This window comes from Tinamus guttatus, unplaced genomic scaffold (assembly GCF_059628265.1).
Source record: "Tinamus guttatus ecotype Peru unplaced genomic scaffold, ASM5962826v1 Tinamus_guttatus_pri_ptg000125l, whole genome shotgun sequence".
In the NCBI taxonomy this organism is placed as follows: domain Eukaryota; kingdom Metazoa; phylum Chordata; class Aves; order Tinamiformes; family Tinamidae; genus Tinamus; species Tinamus guttatus.
Genome location: NW_028288659.1, coordinates 1488054 through 1512332, shown reverse-complemented (window position 1 = coordinate 1512332; position 24279 = coordinate 1488054). Strand labels below are relative to the sequence as shown.

Below are 24279 nucleotides of genomic sequence, written 5' to 3'. Positions count from 1 at the left end.
GGCTTCATTGGGAATCCTTCATTTGCTTTAGCTCTCATACTTGTCTGGAAACTAAGTTTGAGGTGGAACCTGAGAGAGATCATTGAACTTGTGGGAAGACTTTAAGAAGTGATATATGAGAGACATCACATAGGATAGTGTCTGTGGAAGGCTGGTGGCAATGGGCAGTAGCAAGCATCCCATTCCTTCAGGAAGAGGATGAGTGGTAATGAGTGTTTGCAGCAGTCCAGATATAAGACAGTTTCTGGATGCTGCTAAAATCCCCAAGCTTAAAATCTTTTGGGGTCTGAAATCCAGGTCCAGTTCAGCTGCCTTGGCAGCCCAGAGGAAGGGGAGTGCTCAGTTAAAGCTGTGACAGCTTAAAATGAAAAGGAAATAGTAAGAGAGAAGTGACCAAATGATATTGTCATTTTTTTAAAAAAAGATAGATTTTTAAAAATGAACAAAACAGTGGAGAGTTAGCAAGACAGGTTTCTTGCTCATCTCAGAAAGTGTTAAAATCTGTGTTTTGGATTTACAGAGACTAAATGCATCTTTTGAAGTAGAACAGAAAGCTAAATTTGTTTCTTCAAGGGAGATACTGCTTTTTGGCATTGTCATTGAAATGTAGTGGTGGTGACTTTAAGCCCTTGTTCTGAGTCTACTAGCAGCTCTTCAGCATCAGTTTCTTTTCTAGAGATCTGTTTATCTTTGAATCCCATTCCCCAAAATGGGGATGATCAATCTGTTCTGCCTTAAGTGATTAAAAGGCAGGCTTGAACTTGATAAGAGACTCACAGCCTTCTTTTTTTGCTAACAAGGCCTTCAGCATAGTTTCAAGTAAGCAATTTAAAGAAGTGATTGAAGTACTTCACCCTCAATATCCTCCTCCAAGCAGACTTAAAGTTGTCACACGTAATAGCAAGTCTGCAAATAGAGGTACATTTTAATGAATAACTAAAAGACTCGGTGCTAGCGTTAATACAGAATGTTGATGAAAGCTGGAGATGACTTTGCATTAGCTACAGAAGGTGTTCTTTTTGGGGAGAAAAGAGCTCTTTGTGCTTGATTCTATCTCTGAAAAGAAAATGATGGAATATTGTGTCCAGGCTGCTGAAGTGGCCATTCAGATGCAGAAAAGAAAACACAAGTCTTAGCCATATCCTCAATCACTAAAAATAAAATGGGTGGTTCAGGTGGTCATGCTAAACTGCTGATATATCAGTTTGCTCCAAATAGTAAAGAAGTGAAGCAAAATGCAGAAGTTACAGGAGAAGCATTTTCTCTCACTTTTTGAATTGGTCTAAAGACTCGTTAGAAAAAGGAGGCAGGGAACAATTTTTGACTTAATGGAGCTCTTGAAGACTTTCTTGACACTTAAAAGGCCTTTCATGGTTCTGAAAAGTCTAATGGAAACATGACAATTTCCAAGTACCATCCCTTTTTATCAATACAAAAGGCAAACTGTAAGGAGAGGGTCTGTGTAACTTTGTTCCGTATGTTTTTTAACTCTGGCAAGGTAGTCGCTTGTTTGTACCATGTGCCTTGGTGGCAAAAACTCAATTTTGAGTGACAGTTTCAGAGTTCCAAGGGATTCTTTTTCCCTGCTTCTTAAAAATGGGATAAGACAGACTCCTCAAGAAAAGCATGCAAGAGAATCAAAAGTAGGAAAAATGTAAGATGTAGCTAAGTACAGAAGAGTAATTCAGTAGCTGGAAAATTTCAAGTAGATTATGCAGTGAGGCCCGCGCTTGAGTCCAGCATTTGTTCCTTCATCCTTGGACAGCTATTTTTCTTTTTTCTTTTTTTTTTAAACTTTGGGGAGATGAAATTCATTCTACTGAGAAGTAAAATTTGCCATTTGAAGGATAAGCAAGTCTGAATTAGGGCTTGACTTTTGAGTTGTTCGGTTTATATCCTTTGAGTCACCAGCAAGGGAAAATCCTACCTTAGCTTCTAGAGGATTTGTTGTGGCAGTGTTGATCATTTGTAACAAGAATGGTGCAGACTACAACAGCATGAGTTGGATTTCCCAAAAAGATGTGTCCCAGAAGTAATAGTTGTAGCAAACTTAAAAATAAGTTCTTGATAGCATAGGAACTTCTTGCTGTGTTGATTCTGTTTGTGTAGCAAAACTATGCATCTTGAAGAAAAATCACTGATGAAAAATTCATTTAGTCCAATCACATGTAGTTCATATTGACTTTTTGACTTAATTTTCTTTGCTCTTTGTTTGTAGCAAGCTTTTCTATGCCTGTAGACTAAAATAGACTTCCTATCATCTATGCTCTCCCTATGTCATAGGAAAACCATTTAAAATGTTTAAAGAGTTCTGATTTTCATATGAGAGATGCTATCTGCAGTAACTAATGCAGCTTACTGTTCAAAGGCCATGTTCCAAAATGGAAAAGCCAGTTTCAAAACAATTTATGGAAATCAAACCTCAAGCAGGAGCAAATGTTAAATCCATAGTTGGAGGTGAGAAATAGTCAAATTGATGGCTTCCTTCACCAAAGATTAAATTAAAGCACAGTCAGTTTGAGGACTGAGCTGTGAGCAATTTGAAGGATAGGTCATTTTGTCTACACCCCACTGCTCTAAATTGGCTTAAACTTTCACGAGATTTCTCATAACAAGAAGTAGAGAGGTATAATTGCCCTTGCTGCTTTTGATTTGAGATGCGGCAACCCAGGAGGACCCCTGCTATAGGCAGGATGTAACACTCTGCCTTTTCAACTGATTTTTCAGTGTACAGTAGCCCGGAGTCCAAGTGGAGAGCAATAGTAGTGAAATACCCTTCTCTGAAGCGGAGCACAATGGGGCCTGAGCAAGCTGCTGAAAAGCCCTCCCAAGTCAGCTTTTCTGCATAGCAAGAACACTAAAAATCTTTTGAGAAGGAAGGGAAATAACTTGCCAGAGGTTGGAAATACTGGTGATCTGTCATCCTTAGCGCATGCCAGTAGGACCTGTTTTGGCCTTTGATGGGGCTTGCCTCAGTGAGAGGGTGATGGGACCGTGTAGAGGGACATTTATTTCAGAGGGCAGGAGACACTTGGGTTACAGTGTGTCTGTTTTGCCAGCAGTCCTGGTGCTGATTTCTCAGGTCAATGGGATGGCAAGAACTATCTCAAGTCTGGAGTGTGACTGGGCCTTAAGCACAGAAGTAGGACTGACCTCCATGCCGCATCTGTGAATAACTGATGCAAAGAGCACCCATGGCTGCTGTTCCTGTGCTGACTGGAATACACAAGTTTTAAAGGTCCTTCCCTGGCACGGTCCCACTGTTCTTATGCCTGGAAAAGCTGTGAGGAATTTCCCCTATCCCCTGTGCTCCAGTTGTCCCTGCCTATACCTGTCTCTGTATCTGTTCCTGAGAGCTTTCTCCAGGACTGGTCCAAGTGAAACTTGGAGCCTCCTGAAACTCTGTTCGTTGTGCAGCCAGGCAACCTTTCCTTCCTTGAGCTATTCCTGATAGCTGTGGGCTGGAAGCATCCAGATCCACTTGTGGGGAGATGAAATGGCTGAGATCTGGTCTAGCAGTGGGTTATTTCTATAAGCTGCTGAGCAGGAGTTTGCTGTTAACAAAGGTTTGGATAAGATATTAGCATGTTTTCCCTCCAGGCATCTCCTCACCAGCGCCCATCCCAAGTGGCTCTAACAATTACCCGTCTCTGATAATATCCAAGAAGAAGGCAATTTGACAGCAAGTCAGTGTGTGCTTCGCAGCAAAATAAACTTGTTTTAGGCTGTGGGTTTGGCCATACTGCCTGAACTGGCCCCAGTTCCCACTCACCTCAGCACAGTTGCCGTGTCATTCTTATACAAAGCGATAGTTCTATCTTCTCAACCAGCTTCCACTGCTGGACTCTCATGCATGTGCTAGAGTTCCTTTCTCTTCCCATGGATGAGTTTTGTCTGCTCAATCAGCCCTGGAGGAAGAGATGCAAAGAAGTCACTTTGTTTTACAGGCATGACTTCAATCAGGGATCTAATGTGGAGAAAACTGTCTGGAAAATAATACTGAGTGGCTTGAAATGTGTATTGCTTACTCCTCCCTATATAAATGGGAATGTGCGTGGGGGGAGAGCTGGGGGAAGAAGCAGGAGTGCCAAAGGTCTGTTCTTCACCCTTGGCTGGCAGATTATAAGCTCTTTCTCTCTGTGGTCCTTCCTTTTGACTAGATGTGATGCTGTCACTGGGCTTTTTCAGAGTGGGATAGGCTCAAGTTTGGGTATAAATGCAGCTGACAGTGAGGAACGGAGTAGCAGTTTTGGGGGCAGCAGATTCATTTGCAGGTAATAACAGAGGAGTCCCTCCACTCCCATCTACATTCTCCAGAAGATCATTTTTATTGAGGGAATCTACCATGCTATGTGACTGGGGAGAGGAGAGGATAAAAATACTTTTGGAGTTGAGGGTGACAGATTTAGGCATCAATTCTGTAGAAGAGAAAGCCCATCTGGACAGTGTATTACCTTTAGAGTTCAATGCCATTCTGTATTTATCCAAAAATATGATTCTCATTCTGGATTAGTACACATTTAAAAATGCATGTACCTGTTTCTATTTTACTTTCAGGACTTTCATTTTACATATGTCATAAAAGCTGACTAAGAAGTGTTAGATGGGCCCAAGAGGCGTAAGAGGACATTTCTCCTAAAAGAGAGGGTAAAGCTGTGGCGCTTCTGCTCTGTGTTTATACGGCAAGAAGAGCATCTCTCATTATCTATGGTTTATGTGCAACTTGCCAGTCCCTCTGATAGCTCAGCACCAGGTCTAGCCAGGAAGTTCATGGTCCCCATAGTTCAGTTGTCTGTTATTTTGACTGGGTCTCTTTGTTTCTGCTTAGGCCACAATACTTTTCAGAGGGGCATCCTGGAGTTTTTTACCAGTTCCAGACCCAAATTTAGACTTTGCCTGTAGTTTTTTTTTGAGAGAGAGAGTTAAAAGCTATGTTGTCCAGCCCTGCAAAACCCTGATTGGACTACTTTCTAGGGCATGGACAATTTAAAAGAAAAAATAAAACCTCAAAATCTTGCCTTTGTTATGCTTCGTGCTTATTCTGCTAGTTGGAGTGAGGATTAGCTGCTGCTGGAAGGCACAGTTGGTCTGGAAGAACATTTCTTACATGGTGTGTTACAAGGAGAGAAATGAGGCTTCTGCAAATTGGACCGAATTTAGGGTCTTGGCAGGTTGTGGAGGGGAACTCTCAGCATGGGGTAGGGAGCTGAAAAGTATTTTGTAGAGATTAGGTGTGGTGGTGTTGTGGAAGCAGTAGTGCTGTTCCCAATGGCTATTCCGGAATACTTCCAGAGTTGCTACCTGAGGAAGGTGACTTAAAATGGGTAGTGAAGAACGTGAATTTGTGTGTCTATAACCAGTGCTTGATTGCTAATGTGCCACAGACTGTGTCATTGAAATGCTAGGGCGGCTGCTAGTCCAAGCAGGAAGACGGCTGCTTTTTGATGCTTTTAGATGAATCCCTGCCTGGGCCCAAGTCTTTGAGTGGGAAGTAACTTGAAATGTCTCAAGAAAGTAAGGAAGTGCTGTAATCACTCAGAAAAGGTGCTGCATGGGGAAAATGTCACAGAGTTATTCGCTTGTTGAAGAAGCACTTATGTTCAAATTAGCTTGTTGATGGGCATATCATAGAAGGTGCCTTTTGAGATTTGAATGAGCACAACTGATCCTAGGAAAATAGGAGTAATGCAAAACAGCTCCCATTTATGAAGAGGAAATACTTGTGAAATGAAAAGATTCATCTGCATAAAATAAGAAAAGAAGTCTCTCTTTTACAAGGAAGAAGCTTTTTTTCCTGTGTTACCGGGATAACTTCAAATTTGAAGTTCAGTTGAGAAAGGGAAAAGATGTGGTTACCACGGAATCTTCTTACCTAGCAGAAAGCTGAGAAAGAGTTAATCTAATTTGTTTGGGCTTGTTTTCTTTGTGGGAAAATTTGGGGAGGATCTTGGTGGGGGAAAAAAGCACTGGCAGTCACAGGATAGTGAGAAGGATCACAGAGGCACTGCATGGCAAAGCTGGCATTGACAGAAGTATTTGAAGGAATAGTGGAGGCAATAGAAGAATTTTGGTAAAGAAGAAGTTGGGGTTGTGAGATGTTTATTGCTGCAGCAAATATGATGAGCAGAATTGCAGTGTTGACAGCAAACAAAATAAGCTGCATGCTCTGTGAGTCAACCTTTAAAAGCTACGTAGGTCCAAATATCTTATCAAATATCATGACAAACTCAGTAAGTCAGGGCGAAGTGAGGGAAGACCAGAAAGGGAGAGCCTTGCTAGGCAGTGGTAGTTAAGGAGGAAAGTAAGAGGTGAAATGTAGGCTTTCGTCCTCCTGAATATGCTATTTGAACAGTGTGGGGCAATGGTGTTATACAGACTCATTCCAGTTAACTACTTGCTCTGATCAGCGTGCTTACTGTTTGTGGCAGTGCTTGTTCTGATTAGTGGCGATGCATGGACTCAGAGCAGCTTCTGTGCTATGAGCCGCATTGAGGTAGGAAGCCTCCATCCCAAGGAGCAATTAGGAGCTCAGATCCCCTGCTGTGTTCAGCTTTGCTTTAGTGTGACCCATGTGGTAGAGTCTTTGGGAATGTTCATTAAATCAGCTGTTAACATGCTTACAAAAGTGGTTGCTGCTTACCTCAATCAAGAAAACTGATTTAAAATCTAGGCAGAGCTGGGAATGAAAAGGCCCTTCCTAGTCTTCTGCTGCAAAGCAACCTGTCCTCTTGTCCTGCACTGCTCAGTAGGTGTGGACTGCTTGCTGACAGGGGGAAAGGCATTGCAAGTGTCCTATCCTTCCACACTGGCATGTTGGGGCAGTAAGGTTGAAGTGAGGCAGAGGCTAAAAGGTCTGGGGTAGTTGCCTGGGCTCGTTTGTGCTTGGTCCCTTCATTTGCTACCTGCAGATAGCCCAGAAGATACAAGCTGGTGGCTCATTCTCTTCTGTCTCTTCCAATCCCACTTAGAGAAGGCATAGATTAAACGTTTAAATTCTGGCTGATGTGTCTCTTCTGACTCTTGCTGATGAGAATTATGGAGTTTAAGAGGAAAGTAATAACAAGTGTTGGTTGTGCAGAAACAACTACATAACAAGCTGCCCAAATGAAGCCTGGGTAGGCTTCACTCATTCATTCATAGGCTTCTTTTACACTTGGTGATCCAGAGGAAGACAAAAACCCTTAAGTGGCTCTCACTAACTCCATGTATCATTCTCTACAGGGTTGCCTGGATATTTCCCACTGCTTAAATTTCCATGACTATATGTACAATGCACATTTTCTGTTCTTTGCGGACAGGGAGAAAAAAAATGGGGCTGTTCTGAGCAATGAGCTGAAGAGAAGGAGCTCCTGAGAAGGAGCAAGAGTTTCTGTGCACGGTTGATTAAGGTTAAAAGGTGCCACAGCACCTTCTTAAGCCATTTGCTTGCATTTGACCCGCATTTGCAGTCTACAGATCGGAAATAAGTTGGTGATTTACTTGTGACAGCCTTACAGTATTCTGTCTGAACAGAAACAAGCCTTTCAATAGTGACTTAATCAACAGGCTTGTTTGTTTGTTTTTAACATGGCTACTCCCTGAAGCACTAATGTTTTGTAGTAATGAGTAGTCATGAGAGCTCTGCAAGGATGAGTTACAACTACACAGATGCACAAACCAGTTACTGTTACTTCAGCCATCTTCTGCCTAATATCTTGAGACTATTTCCATAGCTGTCTTTCTGAGGAACAGCTTCATAGTGACGTTCAGTATCTGTGTCCCCAATGCCGGTGGAAGACCTAGGAAGGTCACCTATGAGACTATAGAAATATTGGTAGGAGGAGTGTTTTATTTACCTTATACATCTTATAGGCCATCTTTCCCCAAAACTGCCTTCTTGAGGATGGAACTTACTGTGTTTATGTATCACAACACTGATCATAGAGAAGTAGTTTGACCAGAAGTAGCCTGTAAGGTTAAGCTACAGGATCTAATTCTGCAATTTGTTCACAAAGTCTTCCAAATTACCGTATACTTCTTCTAAATAAAAAAACACCTATTGGCTTTTAGATCAGTCAGTGGTGGGAGGGAAATAGAAAAGTTAAAAGAATACGTTGTTTGTGACCTTAAAATAGAAGCTGTTTTTCTGGGGAAGAGAACAGTGTTGCAGGGGATGTAGGGGAAGGTGTTGCAATGATGGTTCAAAATTGTAATAAAGTTAATTCACAGTGGTGGGAACACCTTGTAAAATAAGAGATTCATAATCAAAACGAAATTATTTTTGAGGGAGAACATGACCCCTGGAGAGTGATGCATAGCAGATCACGCTGAGGATAACCTCACAGCCTTGATCACCCTCCGATCTGAAAAGCAGTTCGGCATGGCAGGAGTGGGGCGGTATATGCATACTGAAACACCTGCAAATCAGACTCAAGGAGCAATCAAAGTGTGATAAACATTAATTAGTATAATACCCAAGTCCTTAATGGAGGAAGAAATGTTGATTATGCCTTCTCACTTGGGATTTCTTTCCATCAAGAAAGGTGTACGATGACAGTTTCTGATTACATTTACTCAAACATGAAATAAGACTTTAAAAACTGCTTAAATGTGGACGAGAGAGAAGAGCAGAAGGCAAACAAGTTGATTTGTGCTCAAGTGACTGAACTTGCTTGGCTTTTCATTAAAGCGTGCACTTTTGCTTTGTGTCTTTCAAACTTATGAGGTGAATTGTCATTTCGAACTGACTTTAAATGCTTCCCTGGATTGCTGTAATCTGCAGATGTCTTATCAGCTTTTCTTTTTCGCCTCCCCATCTTTATTGTAAGTTGCTGGTGGCTGCTGGGGTGGAGGTGGTGTCGGTGGGTGGCAAGTGGTGCTCAGGCTTCTGACAAACCATTTCTGACCATGCCAGTCACTGCTGCCGGCCTGCCACTGCGTGTAATGACATCTGTATGTGGTAAGGCTCTTGTAAAGCACACTCAAGTGTCTTATAAAATATTATCCTTTTTAGCCAGCCGGAATACACTTCGTCTAGCCTAGCTCTATGGGCCTGTTTTCACGTAATGAACTTGAGTCTTGAGTTATGGGCACCAGGGGTGGTGCACTGATATTTCCCTGTGACTTGAGCAGCTTGTGGAGCTGTAAAAGTTCATGGCCTTTCTCAAGAGGATTTTCACAAAACTTAAAAGCTGGAAAAGTTTGAGCTTTTCTCCTTCTATGCAGCATAAAGCCAGGAGAGAGCAGCCGCATGTGTGCAGGTCCCAGGAGAGAAGTATGTGGCGAAGGGACTCTAGCCTAGACTCTACAGGAGCCATGAACTCAGTCCCTTCTAATGCATACCTTCTGCAGTAAGGAAGGAAGTCAATAAAAGCACTTTTTAGAAAAAGGCAACTTGACTTTTAGGAGAAAAAAAAAAAAAGATTTACAGGACAAACTTTGCCCATGTACCTAGAACGACTATGAAATGTCTTAACTGCGTGAGCCTAAGCTGGGAGGAGACCAGAAACCTGACTTGGTATGTGTATACAGGCCTCTCATATAAGGAAAAAGTCATTTAATACCTCGGCTCCCTTCAGCTCCTTTATCCTCCTGTGCAACTTCATTTCTCATTCTGCCCTGTAATGTTCTTTCTCCTTGGCTGATCGCTTACTTTTGTGCTTCAGATGTGAAATTGAAGTTCTTTGGTATTCCAGAGAGGTCTGTTCCCCACCTCTGTCTCATGGCTTTCTCCTCCTCCTTGGTATGGAGTTCCTCTCGCACTCCCAGCCTCTCCTCTTCGGCCTGTGCTCCCCATTGCTTTGGGGAGATGGTCACGTTCAGCAGGGACAGCGAAGTGCCGTAGTTCCTGCATGCCGTGTTGTGGCCTCTAGCTAAATTCAGTTGTTCCTCAAGCTGCTCTGCTCAGCTCTTCTGGGAGTCCAGCAGCCTGCCTTTCCACCTACTCTGCTGATCTTGTCTGATCAAATATGGGTAATGAAAATATCGTGGAGTGTGGGTGTTTTTTTTTTTGGGGGGGGGGTGCATTTTACTGTGCTTGGAGACCCTTCCAGGAGTACAGTGCTGGCAGTCCACAGGCTGTATCTCATGCCCTGAGCACCTCAAGGCTTGTCCCTGTGGGATGAGGCAGCAATCATTTTCCCCCTGTGATCAGGCACACATACAGCACAGGAGCTCTCACAGTAACTAATGGTGAGGATTATCAGAGAAGTTGCAAGAAGGTAACGGGAGATGATCTGCTGCGTGGCTGCAGGTGGGGCAGAAGAAGCAGAGTTGCCAAGATGCCGATGCGGTAGGAGGAAATATTCCTGAGAATCCTGTGGGTGCTGCAAGGGCATCACCTCAAAGGGACAGGAGCTCAGGGTGGGAGGTGAGAGTGTGTTCGGAGAAATGAGATCTAAGCTGAGGGAGAGGCGGGGGGGAAAAGCCTTGGCAGCAAAAAAGAGATCAGAGCGGCAGAGAATTTGAAAGCTTGAGTCAAAGCAGCTGAAAGATTGGCTTTAATATCTGCATAAATTAAAAAAAAAAATCTGTGTGGATTTAAAGATAATCCACTCAATAGATTTAATCTACTGCATGCATTACTTGCCCAAAGAAAAGCATGGAGAGGGGAAGGCTAGCTTGGCCCTGGGCCTGGGGTTTGAAGGCCGGTGGTTTTGTGTCTTGCGGTCCCTCCACGCTCCGTCCCAAGCACGCACAGCGCCCAGGGTTGTCACTGCCGCCTGCTCCCTCGTGCAGCTCCCCAGTCACATTGAATCTGGCTGAAGGAGCTTCTCGAGCAGAAAAGAGCACCCAGAGCAAAACAGCCCCGTGATGACTAATAGGAGAGGCACAGGGTGGGTTCACATGCTAACGGCACTCCACGCTGTCTGAGCACAGGCATTCAGAGGTAGGCTCTGGTTTACGCTTATCCCTCCTGCCCTTCCTGCAAGTGTCTTTCAGGTAAAACCCCTTTATTAAACGGAGGCTGAAGTCTGAATGCAGCCCTGCCCCCAAAGCCCCTGAATTCCTTGGGAACAGGCCTCGCCATCCCTTCATGTTTCTTCTCGTTACAAACCCCAAGGTGACTGCTTGCCCTAAGTTGAGTTTCCAAAGCAGTAGAAATAGTGAAGTTGAAACACCCCTGAATACGAGTCTTTTTTTTTTAGTATATTATTCTTTTTTTCCAGTATCTGCATAGTACATTGTCCCTTCAAACTAACATGCATGGCAGTAATTTGAACTGTACATGCATAAGTCATTTTTTTTTAGGACCCTGTACACATGATGGGAATTTGGTGGATTAGTTGGATTGAGGGGACTTAATCATTTTTTTTTAGTTACCTTGGTCAGCAACAAATAGATTAATTTCTATGCTTGTGTGTATTCCTTCTGTGCTGTATGTCTGCGTTTATACCACCACAGGTGAAGGGTTTTGGCAGATCTCCTAAGCTTGCTAGGATTAGACCTGGCAAATCCTAGGGTAGGAAATCAAAGGAGAAAGTACATGGTGCTGCAGGGAATAGATGTAATGATTTGAAACACCTAAGCTAGTTCTGAACAGCTTCCCCTGCCTGTGCTGAGAGCAGTCTGGTTTGGGGTGAAAACAATCACTGATTTGGGGGAAAGTGAGGGAGGAAAGCATGGTACAGATGGATGAAGCTACATATGTCCTCCCTCTCTTCCCCTCCTCTGGTTGTAGCATTATTGATACAGCTAGGGCAGAGAGTAAAGGGTTAATTACACAGTAGTGGTCAGTCACAGCCTTTTTCTTTTTAGGGGATGCTTTTTTTTTTTTAAGAGTGATTGCAGCAAAGGTTAAATGAGCGGGATGTGCAGCCCTATGGGCTCGGAGGTGTCTTGCTCTGTGTTCTCCTCTGTTCCAGCCCTGTTCCTGGGGGTGCCCGGGGAGCTGTGACCCTGCTCCTCTCCCCAGCCAGGTGACCCTGGGTCTAGTAGGAGGGATGGGAAATGGAGAAGTGGTTGGGGTGACAGGTATCTGGGATCTTCACCCCTTCAGGATCTGGGGAGCAGAAGGTTATGAGCATCTCTAAAGCAGAAATCATCTGTAAACCAGCTTTTGCCACACTTCTATGTATTAAAGTAAGGAGACAATTTGGAACATGTCCCATGCCGCAGACATGCTGTGTTGGATCCTGACAAGACCATGGCAGAAGTGGGCAGTCTCAGAACGCTCTTGCCGGCCACTGACTAGCTCTGCCCTCAGTCTCCTTTGGCGCTTTGCAGGGCTGCTCACAGGGTTGCTCTTGGTGCGCAGGGTTTGGGGCCTGGTGCTCTGTTGTGATAGCTCCTTTGCTCTTCACAGCTGAGTGTGGGAGAAGAGGGGGTGCCACACGCTGAAGCAGTGGTGATTGCGTGGGATAAGAAAAGGAGCATTTGACCATCTCATTCCACCTGCTCAAATACTTGAGTTGGGGTGACTATCTAATTAACTTTTCCTTCTGGGAGAGAAAGTTGCATCATGCATTTGAGAACAAAAAGCAAAGCAGAAATAAAGATTTTTTTTTCTTTTTTGTTTTCTTTTTTTCTGCTCTTAAGAATGTAAAAATAGGCAGGGGCCCTCAGGAGCAGTGCTAAGAATAGTGTCAATCAATACAACAATGAAACGTAGAAAAGAGATGATTTGTGGGGAGGGAAAACTTGCTGGGGGGAACAGTTAGGAAAGACTTGCATCCTTTTGAAGTGTCTCTCACGTAGAACTAAGCAATGGGTTGACACTGTGGCACACAAAATCGCTGCAGACAAGTGCTAGGAAATGCGCACTGAAAGGAACAACTTAAACGATCCTGAGAGCCCATCAAGTGTGTAGGGACCTACCCTGCTAAGACAGAGGGAGGGTGTGGGAAGGGAATCATGAGCAGGCTTGTACTTACTGTTGGTACAAAGTACAAGCTGTTAGGATGTATTTAGAATGAAAGGATGGAGAAATGGAGAACACTGTGAGGTGGGATCACATGAAGTTCGTTTTTGCTCATCTCCCACTCTAAAAAGAGTGAAGTAGAACAGGTAACTTGCTCTTCTCTTGTATCCTTAAGAAAGGGCTCTTGTCTCCAGAGAGGGGGGAGCATGATTATAAACAAACAAGAGCTCTTATAGTTGGTCAGAGCAAGAAACTGTAACATTCTGAGGAAGCTCCAAGTGAATAGGGTGCTGCCACTTTTTTTTTTCCCACGCTACATACGATCAAAGAGGGCCCTTTAGTAGAGTCCCTTTTTTACTGTAATAGTGGATGTGTTGCACCAAGTGAAAACACTTAAAAAGACAGGTTTGGTACAGGTTGAAAATAGGAATCAAGGATCACTGCTGGTGTCAAATTGATTGCTAGAAGGAATTATACAGATAGAATAAAGAAAATGGGGGCTCAACTACTTCAAAGCAAAGAGAGACCTTTGAAATTTAAAGATAATACTTGCAATTGATTTTTACATGCACAAGGAGAGCCTCTGGAACTAATTCCTACAAAATGTTATTAAAGTGAGTACCAGCTCTTTGGATCGATCATACAGCTAAAATGTATTCTTTGCTGTTTTTATTAAGAGGGGTGAAGATTCAGAACAACTGTCAGTCTTTGAGTTTGGAGCTAGGGAGCACCTACGAGTTATGTGAGGGGAAGAAAGGTCCTTCCTGAGCAGGCAGCTCTGTAGTTAACCTGCTGTTGATGTCTGGACCTGGTGCCACCTTTTCCCAGATCACCTTTGTTAGAAATGCATTGGCAGATGATACTAGCTGTGCCCTTCTTGTTAGCAGTATACACAATGAGGTGTAGGGCTTGCAACTCTCCAACTTTCTCTGCCTTGCCTCAGACGGTGAGGGGAATGTTGTGCTGCCTGTCACTGGCTAAACCCCATTTCGTGAGAGAACAGAAAACTGTCCAGGCAACCAAGATAACAGTATCTTGACCGGTGCTAATCTTACCCTATGAAACAATGCAGACCACTGAGATTCATATCCTTGCCCTCAGGCCTGGACATTGGCTGTTGCATAAAACCTTAGGCCCTGGATTCTCACACTTAGGAAAGGTGCTTGCTCTGCAGGATCTCTCAGCGGGTGGAGGCCAGCCGGACACAGCTGCAGACCATCAGCGAGAGAGTCACGCTCGCCCAGGCAAAGATCGAGAAGATCAAGGGCAGCAAGAAGGCCATTAAGGTAGTGACCCAGCTAACAGCCTCTGGAGACTGCAGTCTCCCTTCCACCTCCTCTCTTTTCTTTTTGTGGGAACTCTGCAGAGAAGGTGCTTGTCTTTCCCGGTTGCACCCTGTTCACCTCTCTCTGCCTTGCCTTGCTGCTGAGCAGGAGCCATGATCGAGTCTTGGCAAACTGGTGACTTTTTAGATCTGTGAACTGCACATCTGCTTGACCTAAAAGGCCTATATAAATTGTCCAAAGAGCTTTTTGAGAGAAAGAGAAGGCATGTGCTGTGCTAAGCCAAACACACTCTCATTTCAGTCTCTTAACCTTTTGGCTATTGGCATGGAAGGTGCTTTTGGAGAGCCTTCCCTCAGTGCATGTTACTCCTGTTGAACCATGTAAAACTCTGGGGGAAATGCTCCTTTCCCCTTTCCTCCTCCATTTATTACAGTATCTACACTTAACTTCTTGTCAGTGGGAGTGTTTTTGCCTGTGACAACCTTTTCTAGAGGGAAGTTCTGGCACTTGGACTTTTAGAAGTGAGAGCCCCATGCATGGCCAGGTCCAGCCGTGCAGCCCTTGGCAGCCTCTTGACTCCAAAGCAAGGTGTCCATTCCTGCTTGCAGGCTGTATGCCTTCTTAGGCTCTTTGTACTTATGTAGCATAGGATTGCTTAGTTGTTGGGATTTGTTTTCAGTTTCTCCTTGTGTCCCTACAGGTATTTTCCAGTGCCAAGTATCCTGCCCCTGAACGCTTGCAGGAGTACAGCTCAATTTTTGCTGGTGCAGAGGACCCAGCTAAACAGAAATGGCCAAAACACAAGATTCAGAGCAAACACCGAATGCTGGATGAGAAATCGCTGCAGGTAAGGACCAGAACAGACCATGAGATGAATAAGTAAAGAAAAACTAAGAAGCTGTGAGTCTCTTGGATGAAGTAGACCAGGGCTTTAGGACATAGGCCAAGAGCAGAGTGTGTGTTGCATTTTCAATGTGACCTGCTGGGAGGTGTGTGAGAGTGGGCTGGAAAGCTTGCAGAGCTCCTGTGTTGAGACCTGTGTCAGAATAAGACCTTGGTTATGGGTTGACTAGTGGAGCTGGGTGCCTGTTGGCTGCTGAGTTATCAGGATAGATCCATTTTCCTAAACGTGGTGGTTTCCTGCAATTCCTGCTAGGGGCTGCTAGTGCCTCTTCTCAAGACTTTGCCTGTGCATAGCAAGGCAGCTGGGATCAGGCTGATACTCTTCTGAAAAGTAGTTTCTGAAGGTTCTGCTACACAGCAGCGATGAGAAGGGAAAAATAAAAATACTCGTGAGGAGAAAAAGGTGATACTGGAGCATTTTTCCTGTCTCAGAAAAGGATTTCACTCGGATAGCTGTTTCCAAGCTAAGCTTTGTGATACGTGGGGATGTAGGAAGGTCATTTTGCTTTTTTTACATCTTGTTTCTGCTTGCTTGTCCTGTGCCTTGCCTTCAGCAGTTGAAGGTAACAAGCCCTTCAGGTAAGGCCTGAAATTGTCACTACCCAACACATTTGGGGCTTCTAGGTGATCCCATAGCATGTGAATGTAACTGGTGTTGCTGAGGGAGGAGCTAAACTATTGAGTTCTCTTTTAGCCTATGGATTGAGTGACAGATTCCTCTTAAGATCTGAGAAGTAGTGAGCTTTGCAAGAGATGCTACCAAGGGACTCTCCAATTTGGGTCAGTGCTCCCTTACGAGGGTTGGAGGAAGGGGAGGAAGAGTCGTGTTCCAAAGATGCTGCGTGCCTGCAGTGCCAGGTGTAGCAGATGTGCTCTTCGTTGACATGATCAGCTGGATGACTTCCCTGCTTTCCACCCCTATAGAGACTTCCCATCTCATCCTTGTATGCCTTGGCCCAAAAATAAAGCTGCCTCTGAATAATTGATAGCACAAAACTTTCCTGAGTTTTAATGGAGTTGAGGCCTCTTTACAGTGAGGTAGTTATGAATATTTCAGTCAGGCCAGGAAAGTGGAGTCGCTGGCCAGATGGACAGCAGGCAGACTGCAGTGGAGGTTGTGCTTCTTGTGAGGCCTGGCGGTAGCCTGGGGCTCGGTCGCATGGGATCTGCTGCCACCCAGCTGGGACAGACCTGTTTCAGCTGTGCTGTTGGGCTGGTGGCCCCAGCCCCTCGGAGAGCCCGGGGAAGAAGTACCTGGGAGGAGGGTGGGCGAGGTGCTCTCCCTGCCGGAGCTGAAGGGCACAGACTGATGCACTTGCACAGTGAGGGCCTTGGGCTGCGGATCAGCTGGTGAGTAGTAGAGCCCCAAAATCCCAAAAGATGTTCACGTTCAAGTGCTCAGCTGTCTCTGTAGGCTCTTCCCACTCTTCTCTGCTCAGCCCGTCCTGCCCTTCACGACCAAAGCTGCCTTTGCCAAGGGGACTTACAAGCATCCCGTGGAGCCTGCAGAATTTCTCCCTCTCCTGCTATGACTGCTGTCTGGATTCTCCCTTGGGATTGGAGAGTTCCCTTGGGTCCCTGGCTTTGTCGACTTCTCCCTCCCCACTCAATTCATGCAAAGCTCTTGTTGCTCCTGCCTAGCTCACGCGCAGCGTCCCCGGGCGGGAGCGATGCCGCGGTGCCAGCGAGGGGCTGGCGGCTCCCCCGCGCCAGCAGTGTGTGAGCGCCGGCTCGCCAGCTCCGCGGGACCTGGGGCGGCCCAGCACTGACCTCCTTACGGGGGGACGGGCTGCTCCTGTCCGCAGCTGAGCAGGGAGCCTGATGCACCTTACAGTAATGAAATGTGGCAGAGGGAAGTCTCCTGTTTGCATTTAAGCTCTCCTCAATTATTCAGGGCTTTCAACCGAGCTCTCTGCCTGTTTTCACTTCTAACAAGGGCCTCTTTGCTGGGAGCAGTCACGGTGGCCTTTGCGCACACGCACATGGACAAACTCTGCTCATGTCAGTTAGAGAAGTGCTGCCTGTGCCAGATGCTCAGGGTTTCTGCTCTGGAGGGGCTGTGGCAGAGTTAGAGATGTATGTGGTGCTGTGATTCTGTTCATAAATGCTTCCCTTCCAGGATATTTTCCTTTCCCTCCAAACCATAAGCAAGTGAAAACTCGTCAGTTACACGATGTTTGGGCTGGTAAGACAAGCACTTGAGGATAAGAATCCCAGGAACACGGTCCTTATGGCAAGCCTGATTGACTTGCTTTGCACATTGCTGTGGCAGGAGGAGGGCTGTACTGAACTGCAAGTCAGCTCTGCTGGGCTTTTCAGATGCCGGATGCTGCCTTTGCAGGTGGGAGCTGTTCTTCAGGGCTGCAGCTGCCTCTCTGGAGGCTGGGAGAGGTGGGAAGCTTCCAGTGGGATATGGGAGACATGGTCCCCATCTCTGGGGTTTGGAAAAGCTCCAAGCAAAACTTGCAATCCATCACTGGAATAATCTGGATAGTCTTCTGAAATATTAAAGTGTCCTTATGAATTCTGCCTCTTTCAGAGTTCATGATGGGTCTGGGGAAGTTGAACCAGCTTTCTGGTACTTCCTAATCCTCAAGTGTCCGTATTACTCAGTGCTCTGAGTGGGAATGTCACCCAAACTCAAACAAGAGTGGATATTTAAATTTAAGAACCAAGGTGACTTCAATAAGAGACAAAGATTAAATATGTGTGTGTGTGTGTGTGTATAAGTGCCTGGAAATGTAGCACGTGTAAGTATGTGATCCTGGCAGTTGCTGAAGCACTAATTCTTTGAGGTGCTGAGTACTCGCAGCCCCCCATGACACCAGCATATAGAAGATGCTGAACCCTTGGCTTGGGACGTGTAGTGTCGCTAGTAGAAAGCACATTTCTGACTGTTACATTAACTTGTGGCACTCTCAGTTCTGTGATATTGATGGCACATGGCTATTCTGGTTTTCAAAACAGAAGCAGGTATTTGTGTAAGACTAGTACTTCAGTAACATTTATATGAGGGAAAAAAAAGATTATACTGAACCTTGTATACAGAGTAATACTTATGCTTAGTGCTTTTGTAGCTGCCTTAAATTAGTCTTGTAAGTAAACGTAGGTAATGGCTGGTGTCTCACTTAGTGGCATGCAGCCTTCCGGTACTAATTGAAATCTGCAAGGAGAGAATTAGAAAAAAAAATATGGCTCTAGGGCTAAGTGTGTGTGAACAATTCCAGCAAAAGTGTCAGTACTCCCTCATGCTTAAAAATTAAACATTAGGAAATGAATATTAATGATCAAAAGAATCATTATTTCTGAATCTTTGCCTCTGAAGTCTCTAAATAAAAATCTATGTATTTTTGGCTACTTGCTGCTGCTGCAAAACTTCAAGATGTTAATTTGAGTGTATTTTTCACAAGTTAGAACTCATTACTAAAACCAAAATCAAAACCTCCTCGGTCTTCTCTTATAGCACTTACGTTCGGAGCACCATACAGACTCTTGGTGGATTAGCTGAGCTGTGACTAAGCCACTTCCTAGGATCTCTGGCTGCCAAATACAAGCTGGAAATTTCAGTGAGCAGAAACTGCTGGTGTTGCTGAGGTACACTGTTAAACTGAACCAGCAGCACTGTCTCTGCTCCATTCCTGGTGCTGGTATGGGGAGAGTAGAGATGCTGGAAGTATGGAGGCAGTAGGAAGTGGTGGGTAGTGTTTGAAACAGCCCATTTGGTCATCACCTGGTGGTGGAAGAAAAGTGTAAAAGTGGACAGATCATCTCCGGAGTGCTCTGCTTTCTTGTGGTCTGGGAATTTATCACCTTGGAGCTGTGAGGCTGCTGCTTATCCCTGTTTCTCGGAGAAGAAAGCACAGAGGAACTGGGAACAGGCTGAGGAATGGAGCAGGTCTGGGATGACCCCCCTGGGGTCTGTGGTTTCTTATACTGTGAAGATCAGTCTGTCTCTGGGATTGGGAGCTAACTCTTCTCCTTCCTCTGGTGTGGTGCATAGAGCAAGATCTGTTGCGGGCACAGGGCAGCATCCCCCAGAGCATCTGGCAGCAGGTGCTGCTGCGCTAGCAGGATGGTCTGATCTGGGGTGACAGCTCCTGTGCTCTATAAAAGTCAAGCAGTTCAGATGTAATAAGTCCTTTTCTAAAGGGAGTTCTATATATTATGCATGAAGTTTTAGAACTGAGAGAGAGGAGATTTCAGTTCATTAGAGTTGAAAACTCCTGCAAATCCCTCAGGCTTTGCAGAGCCATCTGGCATGCGTTCTCCCCTGCACATTCCCGTCTGCCTGATCTTTGGTGGAGAGAGCATTCTTCCGACCTAACCTCTTTTTCTTTCACCTTTCCAGCATATCTCACAGGTGGGATCACGTCTCTAAAATATCTGTAGAAGGCAGAAAAAAGGGTGGCAATGTAGATGTTTGGGGGAGTCTTGGCTGCCGGTAAATGCTCTAGAATATCCCTCTTGGAGACACTGTGGCAAATGGCTTTGTAGGCTGAGATGCGGCATCTCCATCTCCGGCTGTAGAGCCTCCTTGGGTGTTTTGCTCTGGTGGATCCTTGCCAGGGGAGCAGCTGTTAAGGATGGCCCATCCATGGCACTGACCGCATGTGTCATGAGCAGGAAGCGTGGGGATTTGGCGTGCCTGTAGGACTGTGATGCTCTCTGTGTGCCCTTTGCTCACAGCGGGAGCAGGAGCAGTAGCATTTCCAGACCATGCAGTGTATCCAGCAGCATGGGCTGTGGTGGCTGGGGAGGGCTATTGCACTGCTTTGTTAGTCTCTTCCCACCTGTAATCTCTCTTCCTGCAGGAGAAGCTCAAGTACTTCCCTGTGTGCGTAAGCACCAAAGTTCACCAGGAGGATGATGCAGAAGAAGGTCTTGGCAGCCTCCCCAGGAACATCAGCTCCCTCAGCTCCCTGCTGCTCTTCAACACTACGGAGAACCTGTGAGAGATGGAGCAGCTCCTTGCTGCTCGCCCACCCCTGCACAGTTCAGAGGAGCGCTGCCCTGCCTTGGGACAGCAGTAGCTGCTTGCTTTCCCGAGACCTTGCATGCCGGGCTCCCGGCACAACAGGGTTTGCCACCTCTCCTCTGGCTTCTGGCTGGCAACCCTTTCCTTCTTTTCCCTTCCATCACTGGGTGGAAGGAGGTTTTTCTTGTCTGCATCTGTTCTCCACTCACCTGCTTCTCAGCTTTGTGCTTCCTGACTGTGATTTCCTCAATTTTCTCATTTTTTCCTGTCATCCTCCTATGTTTTTTTCCTGCCTAGAGAACTGCTGTCCTGCCCTTCTGTTTTTTACATGTCTGTCTAGATGTTGCACCCTCTCCTGATAGGTGGTAACTCTCAGGGGCGCTTTAATGGCCCCACTGCCACAATTGCAGATCCCCTTCCTGTTGGGCTTTGCCTCATGGTTCCTCCTCCTGCCTTTGCTGAAGAACTTCTTTGTGTTCATCCCCCTTGAGCCTTCACTTACGGAACCTCCTCTTCCTTCCCTTAGCCACAGTTTTCTCCTCCCACCCCATTTTTGCTGCTGTTCCTTCAACATCATGTCGCCAGGAGTGATTGGTGTCCTGGTGCAGGCGGATGGGACAGGCTTGTGCCAGGCAGAGGAGAAAGGGGTAGAGCTGGGGAGCGACGGCTGCACAGCTGGGCTGCAGCATGGAGGGGAGGTAGAGAGCTCTTGGCTATTGAGAGGAGAGGCAGAGCGAGGCCAGGATGTGCAAAGTGTAAGGGCCAGCCCTGTGCCGCCTCTGTGGGTGAGCCATTCACCTCCAGGGTTGCCTTGGCTATGCTTACTCTGGCCTTGCCTCTAGACATGGCATCGCTTCCTCTGTGCCCCAGGTACAAGAAGTATGTCTTCCTGGATCCTCTGGCTGGAGCAGTGACCAAGACCCATGTAGCTCTGGAAACGGAGACAGAAGAGAAGCTCTTTGATGCTCCTCTCTCCATCACCAAAAGGGGACAGCTGGACCGGCAGGTGAGATGTAGCTGTGGGGAAGGAGGGAAAGGATTGTGCTCAGCCCTGAGGGGAGAGGAGGGCTTCTGTGGGGTAGGGAGTGGAGAGAGCAGGTAGGGCAATTGCCCATCACAGGGCTGTGGGACATCTTGCTTGCCCAAGTAATCATGCCCAGTTTCTGTGCTTGAAGTCCTGGTCTGAGAGAGGGTGAGGCTTCCTTGCAGGAAACCAGGAAGATGGCTGCACCTCGCTGCCCCTGCAGCCTGTTCTGCAGGGGTGAGTTCAGGGCCTGGGGAGCTGGCCCAGGGCAAGAGCACAGGCCTGCAGGGCCACCTGAGGAGCCAGCCCTGCACCGAGGCACATTAGCCCAGCTCTTGACTGGCTCATGCCCTGCTGGCAACGCCCTGCTTGCTGCAAGGGAAAGCAGGTACCCAACTGCCACCTTGTCTTTTTGCTTTGGTTCTCCTTTAGGTGGCTGAAAATTACTTCTACGTGCCAGATTTGGGCCAGGTGCCTGAGATCGATGTGCCATCCTACCTGCCGGACCTGCCAGGCATTGCTGCAGATCTCATGTACAGCGCTGACCTGGGGCCCGGCATCGCACCGTCTGCCCCGGGCAGTGCTATTCCAGAGCTGCCCACCTTCCACACGGAGTCAGTGGAGCCTTTGCAGCCAGGTACTTCCTAGCCCACTTCCCAGGGCTCAGAGAAGAAGGAAGGAGCTCTGCCTGCTGTGAGAGATGCTGCCCAGGAGGGGAGCATTCTGCGCATTTCAAGTGCTGAAGACTGTTCCCCGCTGCTGCAGCAAGCTGCGGAACTCAGAGCTGAAGCTCCGGGTGCAGCATCCTCCGGGACTTGTCATATGTAACTTCCTTCCTCTTTCAGACCTTCAGGACGCTGGACTATTGCTGCCTCCGCCGCCACCACCGCCTCCGCCGCCACCCCTGGTCGTGCCCATGACGGTGCCTCCCCCGCCGCCCCTGCCGCAGCCCGCAGCCCCTGCTGAGGCGGGCTGGCCCGCGCGGGAGGAGAGCCATGACACGGTGCCCGCAGGTGAGCGAGCGCTGCGCGGTCCAGCCCCACTGCCGCGGTCCAGCCCCGCGCCTGACCGCCAGCCGCTCCTGTGGTGTCTGCTCCTGGGCCTGGCCGGCCGAGGAAGGTAGCCCTGCTCAGAGGGAAAGCCGATCCGGGGAGCTGCAGGCCTGCGGTTCCCGATGGCAGGGCTGCTCTAGGTCCATCACTGAGGGAGGTGCCTGTGCTATGCTCAGAGCTCCAGAGCAGAGGCAGGCAGGGTGCTGGAACAGTTTTTTCTGTGGGGATTTGGTTGGTCCCATAGCCTGTATGCAGCCCAGGGCTGATATCTGTCCTTCCTGTCGCTGCAGCTCTGGTGCAGGGAGCCCCAAAGGAGGTGGTGAACCCCTCGAGCGGGCGTGCCAGCCTCCTGGAGTCCATCCGCCAGGCTGGGGGCATCGGCAAAGCCAACCTCCGCAGCGTCAAGGAGAGGAAGCTGGAGAAGAAGAAGCAGAAGGAACAAGAACAAGGTGCCGAGGCTCTTGGTACAATCTACCTGGGAAGACTGGCAAGCCAGGAGCCAAAGGTTTTCCGGAGGGAACCCCTCTTGTCTCAGGGCATGGTTAGACATTTCACAGGTGCTGTGTGGAGACAGACGCTGAAAGGAGAGCTTGAGCGGAAACTTTGGTCCAAGAGGGCCTTGGTGCTGAGCTGGTTTGATTTAGGGAGCTCTTTGGGGTTACTGACCTAGTTGGTTTGGTAGGAACCTTTCCTGCTCCTGGACACATTTGATGCTTGGCTTTCCCCAGAGGGGTGCAGATACCCTGCAGTGCCTGGTGTTTCCCAAAGCGACACTGAGCTGTGGTGAGAAGAGGGGTTAGCACTGGGATGCAAAACTGGACGGTGCCATTGGTTCTTCACCCTGAAAGCAGTGCAGCAGAACACTCTCCCCTTAGTGCTGGGGTCAAGCTGACTCTCTTCCAGTCTGATTCATGGTATTTTGCTTTGTTTCAGTGAGAGCTACGGGACAAGGTGGAGACTTGATGTCAGATCTCTTTAACAAGCTGGTGCTGAGGCGCAAAGGTACTGTTTGGTGGAGTGGGCTGCTCCTCCCCTCTAACATCCCTCGGCATCTCTACCTGGATATCAGCTGCTGCTCTAGTCTGGGAACAGACACTTCCCCAGCCTCGTGTGCCTCATGGTGGCTGGGAGTGTCTTCACAGGGACATCAAGGGTATCCAAGTCAAATTAGGCTGGAGATACTAGAGTTTGTGCAGCCAAGGGGCTGTGAAAACTGCCATCGAGGGAGCTCATCGAGGGTGGTGAGAGAGGGACAGTAGCATCCTGCTGGGGGGGTGGCTCCTTTGTTCTTCAGGGCACCCATGTCACCCATGAAGCCCTGGGCAGCTCTCTGGTGCGTTTGGGCCTAGTGCTGCTCCCTCGGAGCACAACACGGAGTTGACCTGCCCTGCTGTGGGGCAGGAGGTTGTGCAGGTGGAGGTTTAGTTCAGCGAGCTCTCGGGTGGTGCTCTGGAGGAATTTAAGCTTGCTCTCAACTCTGTGTCCTGCCACCTGGGCGCTGAAGTAGCGGTTGGGCGAGGGGGAAAAACATGAGTCTTGCTGACCTTTCTTGTTCTGCAGTGCCCAAGTGTCACTCACTTGTGCTTTTCTTTCCCCGTCCCAGGTATTTCGGGGAAAGGGCCAGGAGCCTCAGGAAATCCTGACACTCCTGGAAGTCCTGCTGGTGCCTTTGCTCGTATGTCAGACTCGATACCACCCCTTCCACCCCCACAGCAGCCCCCAGGTGAGGAAGATGAGGATGACTGGGAATCGTAGATGTAGCAGTTGTGCATAATCTATCAGCGTGAGTCCCGTGACTCTTGAACTAAGGCACCTTTGAGACAGACCAGCCCCTGGAAATATCCCCTGGAGGGTGGGCACTGTCCTGGCAGAGGGACCCTGTCATTTCCTCTTAAAGCTGAGCGGGAGCAGCAGGAACGAACAGCTGCTGAACAGAGTTATCAAGGAGTGTTACTTCTGCTCTGGTTGCTCTTCCTCACCCCCAGCACTACATTCATCTCGTGCTGCTGCTCACAGGGGCTCAATAAATCCTGCCTTAGCTGCAGGGCAGCGAGGTGGCTTGTGCTCAGGAGATCCGAACTAGCATCTCTCCCGATTTAAGGGGCCTTCAGTCTTTCCTAATGTGATTGGTGACGACTGCAAGAGCAGCTCTTGCAGGCAAACAGCCTCTGCCTCATCTTTCTCCATGCTGTTTGCTTGGG

The 24279-nt window shown here is 47.4% G+C and overlaps 1 protein-coding gene across 1 annotated transcript in view; it reads left to right on the top strand.

Annotated features, from left to right (window-relative positions):
- WASHC1 (WASH complex subunit 1) overlaps positions 1-24170 on the top strand; it is a 28249-nt gene extending 4079 nt beyond the window's left edge. Inside the window, exons 2-10 of the mRNA XM_010225211.2 lie at positions 14013-14124; positions 14825-14971; positions 19839-19975; positions 20873-21008; positions 21459-21663; positions 21872-22039; positions 22369-22527; positions 23012-23080; positions 23682-24170. Coding sequence (XP_010223513.2) covers positions 14013-14124; positions 14825-14971; positions 19839-19975; positions 20873-21008; positions 21459-21663; positions 21872-22039; positions 22369-22527; positions 23012-23080; positions 23682-23833 — 1285 coding nt within the window. The 3' untranslated portion in view covers positions 23834-24170. The remainder of the gene's footprint in view (positions 1-14012; positions 14125-14824; positions 14972-19838; positions 19976-20872; positions 21009-21458; positions 21664-21871; positions 22040-22368; positions 22528-23011; positions 23081-23681) is intronic.
- Positions 24171-24279: the final 109 nt, after the last annotated feature.